At 36.0% G+C, this 14,293-nt stretch overlaps 1 protein-coding gene across 2 annotated transcripts in view; it reads left to right on the plus strand.

Annotated features, from left to right (window-relative positions):
- The window catches only part of LOC112053383 (tyrosine-protein phosphatase Lar-like), a 126,709-nt gene that overhangs the window by 42,278 nt on the left and 70,138 nt on the right, over positions 1–14,293 (plus strand). For both annotated transcript variants that reach the window (XM_024092783.2, XM_024092784.2), the window contains exon 2: positions 11,743–11,984. In XM_024092783.2, coding sequence (XP_023948551.1) covers positions 11,909–11,984 — 76 coding nt within the window. In that variant the 5' untranslated portion in view covers positions 11,743–11,908. The remainder of the gene's footprint in view (positions 1–11,742; positions 11,985–14,293) is intronic.

Consider the following 14,293-nt stretch of genomic DNA (forward strand, 5'->3'; position numbering starts at 1 on the left):
CTCGAGCAGCCAGTATTCGGCGGCTCCCTGCGACCCGTTTGTTATCCTCGTTTTCCCTAGTGTGGGTCGACCAACACTTCGATTATCTATATATAAATGTAAGTCAAAGTTCATTTATTTCAAAAAGGATTAGTTTACAAGCACTTTCGAAATGTTAGGTATTATCAGATAATGGTGTATATACCAATTAGAAAACTTAAAATTAAAGTTACGAGGGTCTGAGAAAAGCCCACAACAAACTCAGTCAGGGTTTACTTCTTGTTTATCACAGTTTGATCTAAATCTAATGCTACAGAAAAATCAAACAAGGCAGCATTTAAAAAACAAGCTGGTAATGGCTACCTACAATGTTATTTGGCACAATGTGCGCAATTCCAAAAGTTCCATAATAAAAAGCTTTAAAGTTTATCTGCAGTTTATTTGCGGCATAACAAGCACAACCATGAATACTTTAGCGGCCTAAACTTTGTTTTTATCTACACGAGGTTAGGCAACGTCCGCCCCGGTCTCCCCTACAACCCGACCTTTGGAAACCATCCAAATTGGGCGGCCATATTTCTCGGTGGCTTTGATTTAACACACGTAAAATATTTCCTCTTTTATGATGATGAAGCAATATTTACGCATTTAATCATCATTTATTATATTTAACTCGGTTAGGTTTGCTTGGTATTGGTGAAGCTATTTTTACGGACTTCTGATGTATACCTATAATGATCTTACTATTTTCCATAGTAATTTACTTAAAAGAGCATAGATGCCATTGAATTTTTTTTATTTTTTTTTTATTTTGAATAAGCAAGCGCTTAGCTGCAATCATGCCTGATGGTAAGCGATGATGCAGCCTATGTTGAAACGCGCTTGTCTAGAAGATGCCTATTCACTCTTGACTTGAAAATACTTATATTGTAGGTGGTGGGGAAAACTGAAGCTGGGAGAGCATTCCACATCTTTGCAGCGCGTATAAGGAAAGAGGAACTAAACCGCTTAGTACGCGCCCGAGGGATTTCGACAACGTAGCGGTGCAGATCTCTGCGATGCCTAGCAGTCCTATGGTAAAACGGCGAAGGTGGAAGGATCAGCTTCCACCTTCACACAAAAAGTAAAACTATAAGAGATTGTAATGTTATCATCAAATGTAAATTATAATACTGTATGATTTTTTAAAAAGAGCAACTGTTGAGGTTCTTGCCGGTTTCTTCTCAGCAGAACCTGCCTTCCGAACCGGTGGTAGAATCTTTACAAATAGTCAAGTGACGTGTCAAAAGTGCTTGTAAACTGAGCCTACTTGAAATAACTGATTTTTGATTTGATTTGATTTGATAAAAGTACCTTATATAAACAATGTTTTTTTTTTTTTTTTTTAAAAAAAATATTTGCCATATTTTTAAATATGACCAATATTCCCATTACCCAACTAGTCGGGAAATACTGTATTAGGAGTGGGTACGACAATAGACCAACGGGGCGGGCATTGAACCACCACCCCTCGGTGATGACTGCGGCGGTGGATGATTTATAACTTCTCCATTTCAATCTTTGAAAGAAAATAATTATGATATAATAGTTGGTACAATGTCCTCCAAAGCTACGCTTTACGAACATCGTTAGTAACTAACGATGTTCGTTACTGACGATGCCTCTGAATACTGAAAAGGCCTCTTGTGCAACAGTTTCAGTTCCTACCAAACTGCGAAGGGTGAAGAAGGGTTCTACAAGGGTGAAGGGGAAGAAGGTTACTGATCTGTCCTGGACCGTGGAAGACTGCTATCCAAAGATCTGGTTAAAATAAATGTTTTGAATGTCATTAAAAGTTAAAAACAAACGAAATTTTATCGCGCCTGGTCAGATGACCCTGGTACTTAGAATTGCATATGATTGAATTTATATATTGTAATATTATGTTCGTATCTTCATATAAGCGTCTCTCAGAGGGGAGATGAAGGGTACTGATCTGTCCTGGACCGTGGAAGACTGCTTTCCCCAAAGACATCTGGTTAAGGTAAATATTTTGGATGTCATTAAAAGTTAAAAACAAACGAAGTTTTATCGCGCCTGGTCAGATGTCCCTGGTAATTAGAATTGCATATGATTGAATTTATAGATTGTAATATTATGTTCGTGCCTTCATCTACAATCGCAGACACATATATTTTAAATAAGACTTCCGCACTATATTCCGAATATCAATACGTGCTGGAATCGAATTTTTGAAATCCTAGAGTTTATTTGATATTCCACGCTTGTTCGCATCAAGACGTGAAAAAGGAATTGGCTTTTCGTTTCAAAAAGTATACGACGTGACATATTTACCTCTGGGCACACGCGTTAAGGCTTTGTTATCTGTCCTATCTTGTTCTTCTGTACTAATATCATAAAGCTGAAGTTTGTTTGTTTGCTTGAACGCGCTAATCTCAGAAACTACTGGTCCGATTTAAAAAATCTTTCAGTATTAGTTAGCCCATATTCCTACGGGAACGGGAACCACGCAGGTGAAACCGCGGAGCATCAGCTAGTGTTTTCATAAAATTATATCGGTACTTATTGTTGCTTCATAGTATAGCTGTACATAGGATAAAGTATATAGCTAAATATACTTTATTTGAACTCCAAAATGACAAAAACAAGAGAAATAAAAACTTATTATGAAGAGATAAGCATACAAAAGGCGGCCTTATCGCTAAGTAGCGATTTGTTCCAGACAACCTTCGCTTTAGGAAATCGTAAGGATATAAGCAGGTGGTGTAATCATAGAATTAGTAATATACATACATACAAATAATTTACATTCTCATGCATGAAAAATGATTTTCTACGAATTTCTATGAAATAATTATATTTTTGCTCAACACTAAGCTTAATTTATTTATAGGTAATATGTTTATAAAATTAATTTTTGAGGTTTCTTCCTTACATGCAAAGTGAGGATGAAATTTTTTCGTCTTTTTCATGGTATCGCTATCTATATTTTATGCATTACCTAAGGGATTAAAGTGCTAACCTAATATACGGAACTCTATAAGATCGGATTTTAAATTTGTTATGGACATAAAGTGTATCAGACAGTCAGATAAACTGTACACGGTGTGCTAAACTTTATCTAACTTCGCTAGTGTTTGGATGAACATACATATCACACACAACGTTATAACTTCACAAAAAAAAGCAGCGCACTTACAAATAAAAATTCTACATCTGTTAATGTAACAAATAAACGATATATTGAAAACATTATTAAATCTATGCGAATCTAAGAAAGTAATAAAAAAAATATTTAAAAATAAACTGTTTACAAAGTTATCGTAGAAATCTACAATGTCTGTAAAGTTCGAAATCTTATATCACCCGCATACAAACGCAAGAGTTTACATAAATGCATTTAACTCTAAGATATTGTCTTCCATAAATTCACGTAGTCGCCTGAGATCGTAAACTTTTTACATCTACCAAAGTTACGGTGTTACAATGCAAATGAGTTTTGTAACTCAACTGACTATTTAAATTATAATACTTGGCAGAGATACGTGATTCTACTTCTTGATATGACAGAGAGCCGTCAGTCTCATAAATCATTAAGAAATACATACCACCACATTAATAGGGAGTATCATCATCATTATTATCAGCCGTTGGACGTCCACTGCTGGACATAGGCCTCTTGTATCACGGTCCTGGGCCACAGCATTCAGCGGTTTCCTGCTATGCGCTTGATGTCCTCGATTGGAATAAAACAGAACCCTGCGGTTTTAGTCGTGTAGTTCCCGTTTTTTGGGAAAAGTAAGATAATATATAGTTTAAGCTTTTGACGTGAATTGCAACAAACAAAAAAATGTATGTCTCGGGTTGCTCGACAGAAGTGATAAATTAAACCTGCTGCCGTATGCGTGTGAGAAAGGGATGCCAGACGGAGTGGCGCCGTAACGCGTAACGTTACCAGGCGGTTAACCCTCCTATAGGAAATTATCACTTTAAAAATCAAATTCTACCTCTTTATTATATTACTTTACCTTCTTATTATATTACAAACCAAACATGTCCTGTCCTGCCTTAAAGTAGATAAATAGAAAACCATCGCTTAGAAAAAGAGCAACATTTAACAGGGCTTGCAATAGACATGCCCTGTAATTGCTACCTCGAGTCGAGTACTAAGAATATAAAAATGTCAGCAAACCCTTCTAATCTAACATGAACGAAAAATCAGACAAAGCATTGACGGTTCTAGAGGCAAGCGTTTCAATAACGCCACCTTCAGTTTTAGACTGGAATTAAAGCTACTGTTAACACATGCTCATTTCAAGCACGAAAGCATGCTACAATTGAGCAGTTGCTACTTATTAGCATGTGTACCGCAGCATTGCTAATAATGAGCATGCTTATTTCGAGCTTGCTCAAGAATCAACAGTCGTGCGATTTATGAGCATGCTACTTCTGCGCGGACGGAAGGGGGCGTGCTTTTAGCGCATCTGAACATGTTTACTTATTGAGTATGCTAGTCGATCAGCATTGCTATCCTGTATTCTCTTCACCTTCATCTCTCCCTGTCTAACACGATATTATAGACAGAGAGACGATATATACAAATTAGCATGTGTAATTGGAATGTTTGCTTTGAGCATGCTTATCTAAGAGCATACTTAAAAATAGCATGCTTATTGCTAGCAAATGTAAACTGATGATAAGCATGCTCGTATAGAGCATACTTAAAAGCACGTTTTAGCATGCTATTTTAGAGCTTGTGTAACAGTAGCCTAAGAATTTCAATATTGGAACCTGCAATTACCTTCTAATTCAAAAGCAATGCATGCAATTGAATTACCATTTACAAGTACACTGATTTCTAAGCGATATTGCCCGAAATAGTACACAATAGTACATTAAGCATTCTAATGGAAGGCCGTTATAATGTTTTCAAAGAAATGTTTTACCAAATGATTTTAAAATTAGTGCTTTGACGTTTCTAGGAGTAATTTCTAACACGATTTTACTTTTATTTGGAATCCAGGAGACGTTAAGGAAGTTAAAATAGTTATGCTTTACGTTAGATGTGCATTAGACAATATTATAACTGTCAATAAATACTTTCAATTAACAGTCTTACACACGAATTTATTTGAACAGGTTTTATATTTCGACCGTTTTGAGTTTTGAATTCGTCTCTATCTCTCTCTATTTAACACGATACAATAGATAGAGAGAGAAACGAATTCGAAACTCACACTTTCGAGTTATAAAAATATTGCTATAGCGCTACAGATCGATCTCAATATGATATAACATTTTTATATTCAAAGCTACAATGGTTTATCAATGCTTCGCTTTGAATGATTTTTGAATATTTTAGAGCCCTCAATCGCATGGATTATATATTTTTTAAATCCATCGGCTTGTTCTGGATTATTCAATTTGGATATTTTATACCCTGCCTTTAATTATTTCAAATTGTTGGGACGCCACTTGTTTTTACGATCCATCAAAAAAACATTACAATCGCACCTCCGATGTATTTTTGAGGACGTTTCAAGAAGAACCGTTTTAAATGCAACATCGATAAAATATCTCATTTAATTTTAAATGAACTGATCGAACTCCTTTAAACCACAACGTAGCACGTAGCTACACGTGAGAGCCGGGGCACACGGTGTCGCTGCGTCGTCTTAGGCTAAGGTCGCACTACGATTTTGTTCAGAAAGCGATTAATCGCTACAACCGCGAAACCGCTTCAAACACATCACGATTAAAAATCGCCAAAGGACCTGTAGTTTGAAGATGGATTTCAAGGTAGTAGTAGTATGTGTTTTTTTTTTCTCTCAGCCTCCGACAGTGTCATCCAATTATTTACTATGTATTGAAACACTACCTCCCAAAGTTTATTTTTGATATTTCTATCGTTATTTTTTTTTTTAAAGAATATTTGCCATATATTTTATAATATGACCAATATTCCCATTCCCCTACAACTAGTCCGACCGCTCTTACCGTTGAGCTATTGATGCTTAGGTTGACGCAAAGTAGTGTCATATAAAGCTGGTCTTTTCTCTACTTCCACAATGATTTTTTTAATTGAACTTTCATATTCTGGTTTGTTCAATACATGCTTCAGCTCTGTAGATGACATGGTTGAAATTGCTCGCCAACGCTTTGTTCTGCTAGACGTTCTACCAAATATTGACCAAAAAACCGCCCACGGTTAACTCCTGTGCGTGCGAGTAAATTAAGTTCTATAGATTACAAATTTTGCCGCAGTTTTTACCCGCGAGCATTTTCTAGAAAATCACGTCTTTAAAATCAGTCGCGGCAAAACCGCAGATGCGGCCGCTTGTATTAGTTTTCTACGGGCACAAAATCACGCGATTGATAATCACAGAGGTTTAATCGTAGTGCGGCCTAGGCCTTACATAGAAATATCCGTGGCACACGATGCGCTGCGGCGTCGCACCGGACTTGCAACTTTGATATGGTGAAATTTTTGCGTTGCGACGTCTCAACGCATCGTGTGCCCCCGCTCTAACGCGTGTAGTTCGAAAACAACATTTCCAAACCATAAAACGTTTTTATGTTCAGTACGAACTTGTTTTTACGGCGTGTTTATATGAGACTGGGACGAAGTATAGACGAGTTATATGGACGGATGTTGGTGATCTTGAATTTATTTGTATTGTCTTATTTATTCGAAGGCCGTAATAATTTATGAGAAAATCAATTCGGTTTATCTGCACATGGTTAGTTTTATTAGCCTATTTGAATATCCTACTATAGGGCTGAGACCTTCCTCCTTCTATATGGGGTAAGGTGCTTATACTCGTACCTATTACTCGGCAAAGACGTACGTACGGCCAAGCGATTTAGTGTTCCGGTACGATTTCGTGTAGAAACAGAAAGAAATACTTCATCAATATTGAGTACTGAGTAAAAGTATGTACTTTCCCTTATATGTGTATATATTTTGATTGGTTGTCGGCCTTATCGCCATTAGCGATAAGACCGTCTTTTTTGAGACACGTGATATTTAATTTATTAAATTGCACACAACTGAAAAGTTGGAGGTGCATGCCCCGGACCGGATTCGAACCCACGTCCTCCGGAATCGGGGGCAGAGGTCATATCCACTGGGCTATCACGGCTTATACTAATAATGTTATTGGTATGTATATCAAGCATACCACCACACGCAATCTCTTTTATTCTGATGAATCTAAGCACAACACTGACGGCAACGGGGCATAACATTTTCTCATCTCAAGATTAGCCGAGAGCGCAGCCGACGACCCAAGAGCGAAATAAATCTTATTTCCTTCGCATTAACATCTGAGACAAATTGGAAAAAGCTTGAAAGGCTGTACGAAAAGAATGAACAGATAGGTTGCTGTCGCTTTGAATAATCAGTACCTCCCCCTTATTCCCTCTTTTTGATTACTTCATTAGGATTACATAAATTGGGAGCGCGCTTGAATGAACTTACAAAAGCAGCTTGGTGAAATGTATTTATTATCATTCAATATCTTGATGTTTGATGTTGTGAGTGCTGCTTTTGGAAACGTAATATCAATATCAGTGTATTGTTTTGTCTACGAAATTATAAACAAGGGTATTATTTCACGTAGACCGAGTTATATCACTTGTAGAAACAAAATACTAGAACAACGTACGTATTTATTTGAAAATACACTAAATCAGTAGCAAAATCTTATTCTTTTTTTGATTATTTGCAAGTTAGCCCTTGGCTATAATCTCACCTGATGTGATGTGATGTGATGTGTGATGATGCAAAAGATGAAAGTGGGCTGACTTGTTAGGAGGATGAAAATCGGTAGGGTGGTAACTAGCCACAGCCGAAGCCTCCGACCAGTTAAAAATATCGGAATTTAAATTGCCTAATTGCCTCTAACTTAAACCCATCTATTTTTGCGTCAAATTTCATACAATTCCGTTCAGCAGATGCGTAGTGACTGGAAACATCAATAGTCGTTAAGTATTTTTGCATATATAACCTATTTCTCGTTTCGTATGGATTAAATAGAATCGATCTGTTCAAGTTATAGTGTGACCAATAAAAATAAGAATTCATTTTAATATTAATAATAACTAGTTCTTACAAACTTCCTTACAATCTGCTACCTTCCAATGTAAACACTGTCAAAAGTCCATAATTAGCTACCGTACGTACCAATGGTATGATAATAGCCTCACGAACTTTCCAATCTTCACAAATGCCATTAAATATTATGAAGAATGTCCGACTGTCACAGATTTTAGTTTATAAAGCGCCCTGTATAATGAAAGTTGGTTAACAAGTCACCCGAAAGTCCTAAAAACTGAGAAAAAAATACCAAGCGCTCAAACTTTTGGGAGCGCTGAAAAAATAAACAACGTCACTGGAGACTAAGCCAGAAACTACTCAGCACAAAACAAACGGTTCCAAACAATGAATGTACCAGCGCAGGTGAATAAAACATTTCATTAGAAAAGCTGTACAAACGACACAAGAAACTGTATTAAGTGGGTGACACGACAAAGAATATACCTATGTACCGGTAAACAGAAGTGACACTTGCGGCGAACATAAAGAGCCTGAATACAATACGTTTTCTGCCTCGGACGCCTTTGTATAGCACATGTCCTTTTCAGGTCACTTCCAGTTGGTTGTTCTACAAATAATTTACCTAGAAAAAGTGTTGGTCAGTTCTGTGGCGTGAACTTTTTGATAAGTTCCATTTCATAATATATTTTGTTTTGTAATAAGAACACCTGCGATTTCGTTTTATTCTGTTACTAGACGACTTGCGGTCTTAGGTGTATATTTACTGTTTCCGTTGAAATACCGGTATAAGTATGGCACCCACAAATAACGTGGTGAAGAATTTTCTTAATCGGTTTAATAAGGAATTTATAAAATATAATTTTTGTAGAATAATAAAAAAGCTTACATACCACATAGTAAGCTGAACCTAAGGGTGGATAGAGGGTACACAATAACAAGGTTCGCTTATAGCTCTCGCTTGTTCACAAAGTCTTACATTCTCTTAGGAGAGTGTTTACATAATAAAATGGAGCTCCGACGTCGTTATTCCAACTTATTTCGGTTTATGAACACTTTGAAAATATTAAATTTTCTCTGAGCCTCCTATGGATATGCAGCGTAATTTGTGAGGAAAAAATTTACTTACGCAGATATTGCTCATAAAATTTCGCTCGCTAATCTTTGCTTCGTGCATTTTTAAAAGTGCTTTTGGCTCACGCAAATCGCGCTTTATGGAGAGTTTTGTTTGCAATTTCTCTCTTTTCTTTTCTGTGGTGTATTTTGAGAATTTTCTAGGTTTTGCATTAAGCGTTGAGATTACCTACATATTTGCAATGTTATTAGTGTATATTTCTTACTATTTTTTTAGGAAATAGGTATTAGACAGACATAGTATCTATGTAGTATCTATACATTGTACAAGTGCACATAAAGGCAGATCGTTTACCTGAAACGTTGGTTTTACTATGCGGAAAAATTTCACTCACCATCTATCTATTTTCTTCTCTATTAAAAAATGTTCATGTTGTAGTTAACAAAAAATATCAATAATTAATAATAATAATAGTTAATAATTGATAGACGTATCTATTTACAAGGGCTCATTTAAAATCGAACAAGCTCTTATACTTTTCAAACGAACTATTCATCGACAGGTCAATAATAGAAAGATATAGAGAACTATAAAAACGATTCTTTTGGTATTATATTACGGAAAGTTAATATAAAAAAATCACTTAATATCTTATGTATGTATTTTGGGGCTCGTATAAACACGAACAAGCTCCTAAACTTTCCAAAGGAACTTTTCATCGACAGGTCACTAATAGAAAGATAGAGAACAGCTATCAAATCGATTCTTTAGGTATTATATTTCGGCAAGTTAATATAAAAATTTCAGTTAATACTTTATCCTTGTCTCCCGTTGTCATATATCAAAAGACGTTAGGGTCTATATTTTTCCCATTTATATCGCACGGTTCCGAAAATTGCCTCATCATTACAGTAACATTTCTGTTATCAAATTGGACGGATATAACTTTTAGATGCGATGGAGTTTTATTTCCGCGATATATTATTTTGGGTTTTGGAAATCGTTTTGCGCGTTTGGACAGGTTTTTCTTGCGTTGATAAATGATTGATCATAAATTGTCGAGAACCCTTCCGGATAATGGTGCCGTGCCTATTTATTATCAACATAATAACTTTCAGTATTGTTGGTGTTTGATGATGAAACGTTTATAAGCAATATTAGATTTTTTTTTTTTGAGATTTTCGTAACAAATTTGTAGCTTGGATTTTACACTGTTCGCTATCTATACTAATATAATAAAGCTGAAGAGTTTGTTTGTTTGATTGAACGCGCTAATCTCAGGAACTACTGGTCCGATTTCAGTGTTAGATAGCCCATTTATCGAGAAAGGCTATAGGCTATATATTATCCCCGGATTCCTACGGGAACGGGAACCACGCGGGTGAAACCGCGCGTCGTCAGGTAGTAAGTAATAAAAATATGTTTTTTTTATTCTTTGTTAAACAAATATAAATATTTTGTCTTACTAATAATGAGAGAAGAAACCAAGTATCTGAAATCTGTATTATGTATTACTTACCAATATTTTTTTGTCACATATATCCGGAATATCCGGAGTCCGGAATTAACTAAATATAGCTAAACTTTTCTGAAGATTCTTATTTTCACGGAAAAAACGTATTTATTTTTTTTAAATTAAATTAGTATGCATAGTTAGAAATGGCGATATCTAGACGTGATTTACGAGTACCTACAGAGATAGTTGAATTTGTATTGAAATTTGAAATTGAGTTTGGCAAGAATAATATCTGCCGAGCCTCATTTTGACCAGAATACAGTACTACTGACCTCGCCCTAACGAGAGCCCAGAGGCCCTTTTTAACGAAATTTTCTTGTAAGGACAATAACATTACCGACCAATCTCTACGAAAAGTCGTCGAAGGCATAATAATGTGATCAGTCAATCTCGTTTATGATGTTTTTTCTATACAATTGATATTGGAACGTACTAAAGGAAGTTTAATTTGAGAAAAAGTTGTGAACAAAATTACTCACATTTTTTTTTGTAAATCAATACGTAAATGGTAAAGGTTGCAGTTGTAAGAAGCATTTTTGAAACGTCAGTTGACTATTTGTAAAGATTTTACCACCGGTTCAGAAGGCAGGTTCTACTGAGAAGAGCCGGCAAAAAACTCAACAGTTGCTCTTTTAAAAAACAGTCTTATAAGTACTGATAAGACAATGGTCTTCGCAACATTATTAGAAAAGAATATTAAGTTTATTCAATCAATATTTACAGATATATTATAGTTTCTGCGGATTATGTTTGCCGTGAACGCCTAGAAATAGAGTCCGTAGTACCTAATAACTATCTTTACATGTACTCGTAAAATAATAAATTAAGATAAAAAGTTAAGTTAATCGATTTACATCTATATATAATTTTACATCAATTGCCTTGCTGTCCTTTGCCTAGGATTATAATAATAGCCCAGGATCTGTTGAACATTTTTACAATTGATTCCTATCAAGTTAATTTTCTGTGAGTTGAGCGTCTCTTCAAGATGAAGCTACTCGGTATCACGGAAAATTAACTTGGTTGTAATCCATTGTAAAAAATGTCCCCGATTATAAGACATTCAAGTCGCTTTTAATAGATTTTATACTAAAGCTAGTATCTTTGTTGTTTCAGATGTAATCGCACGGTATAGCACAAACGCATGAACGATGTCCGTCTATGTAAGGGGTTTAATCTCCAAAAAACTGATGATGGAATCGAAAAACCGACCGGAGTGATTCGTGGACGGGCAGAAAAATGAAAATGTCGGTAAAAGCGAGCGTGGGTTAAAAGAAAAAACATGGCCAGCAAGGGTGCCGGTGAGGTGATCGGCTTTTTCCTGGCTGTGGCGTTTTGCATTACGTGCCCGGAATATGGTGAGTGGAAATCGTTTCTGTTTTTGACAGTTTCGTAAAAAAAGGAAATCTGGCTCTGAATACGAATGCACTTACGCGGACTTTTTAATATTTGTCCACGTCCGTGTGAATTACAGGACACGGTGTTTGGATGTAAAAATATTTCAATATTGCAATACATTTTATTAAGGTACTCAATCTCCATTCTGGTTGTTCGTCATTCTGTTTTTGTAACTATTTGAGTAAGAGTAAATAATATATTACATCTATTTAATATAATATAGTAATATATTACATTAAAAGCAAAGATGGTAGGATGTTTGTTAAATAACATTATACATATATTATAAAGCTGAAGAGTTTTTTTGTTTGAATGAACGCAGTGGTCAGATTTGAAAAATTCTTTCAGTATTAGATAGCCCATTTATCGAGGAAGGCTATAGGCTATATATATCCCCGTTTTTTTTACGGGATCGGGTAAAATCGATCGCCGGTAAACAAGCGGGGCGTCAGCTAGTGAGTCTATAAAATTATAAAATCAAAATCAAAAATTTATTTATGTAATTAGATGAAAAATTATACATTTTAACTTTTTTATATTCAAAGTGATATTTTTATGAATATATAACCTATAGAACATCAATTATACACAAAAATAACAAAGATATTTGTAATTTTATTTTTCCGCCCATACAAATATGATCGGGCAAGGGCGGGTTTAGTATGGGATGTTGTTAAGCAAAGATGTCGCTATATCTCCGAAAGTAGTTATCGCAGATACAAAGTTACTTTTACTAAATTGCTCGACTATTAGCAAACTTTTAATACATACAATAAACAAAATGTGACCTTTATAACATTTTGACGTAAATTTCCCAAGGTTTTCCGAAAGGTCGCCAAAGTAACCTTTGTTGCCATGATCCAAGGTTTTCATGATCTAATCTCCATAGTTGCCTAATAATACTATGCTCCCGACCGGCTTTTCGCACGGCGGCTAATCTGGAGTGATGAACCATGTACGCAGGAGATATTATAGTGCAAAAGTGTATGCGCAAGCACAGGTGCACTCTCTCTTCTCTCCCTCTCGAAATCCGATGAGACGGCAGACCGACACGACCGGTGAGAGATCAGGCGCAGGATCGACGGCTTTACGTGTACTAATACCGCCAACTTCCCAACTCCAGGCATCTTTTAATATTTTCCTTGTAAGAAAAATCTCAATAAACATATTTTTTTGGTTGGCCTAACCCGGGATTTGAACCCTGGACTTCATTGTCCGTTAAACCAGCTAACCACGACACCAATGAGGCAGTTGATTTATTGAGTACCGTATATGTAACTATGGTAAGACCATGGGTTGACAAACTTTCATCTTTTGTAAAATTAACACCCAGCCGTGATAGCCGAGTGGATATGACCTCTGCCTCCGATTCCGGAGGGCGTGGGTTCAAATCCGGTCCGGGGCATGCACCTTCAACTTTTCAGTTGTGTGCATTTTAAAAAATTAAATATCACGTGTCTCAAAAAAACATCGTGAGGAAACTGGCATACCAGAGAATTTTCTTGATTCTCTGTATGTGTGACGTCTGCCAATCCGCATTGGGCCAGCGTGGTGACTGTTGGCCTAACCCCTCTCATCCTGAGAGGAGACTTGAGCTCAGCCGTGAGCCGAATATGGGTTGAGAATGATGATGATGTAAGATCCCAGCCTTGCGCTAGCATTTAATAACAACACAATATTAAGAAAATATCTCCATAGCGACTTTATATTTTACCAAAGGAAATTTCCACGACCTCGTGTCCTAGGAATGTTGTGTAAACCGTTCATATTTTTTTCTATTTGTATACGCAGTTACGAAAGTAACCAATTACTGCGGATTGCACGAAACCGTGGCATATTTCGTGACCGTTTTACGATATTTGAATGGAACTGGAAACCATGGCAACTGAAATAATATGTGACGCATTCAACACAAACCTATATAAGCTCATTCTATTTAAATTTGAGAAGTACAATTCTCCAAAACCTTTTTTTTTTTTAAAATAGAAATGCCATATTTTTATAATATGATCAATATTCCCATTCCCTGTGACTGTGTTTTAGACTGTGCTAGGAGTGGGTACGACAATAGACCAACGGGGTGAGGATTGAACCACCACTCATAAGTGATGAATCCAACCGGTCTTACCGTTGAGCTATAGAGGCTCAAATGTAAGGCTCAATTTTTCTAAATAAGTCAATATTATAAAAAAGTTAGCAGTATCAACTGCATAGGTTCCCGTTAAGATGGTAATACGGGTTAAATTATAGACTTGTTACCAATGATTTT

The sequence above is a fragment of the Bicyclus anynana genome, chromosome 6 (assembly GCF_947172395.1).
Source record: "Bicyclus anynana chromosome 6, ilBicAnyn1.1, whole genome shotgun sequence".
Taxonomy (NCBI): domain Eukaryota; kingdom Metazoa; phylum Arthropoda; class Insecta; order Lepidoptera; family Nymphalidae; genus Bicyclus; species Bicyclus anynana.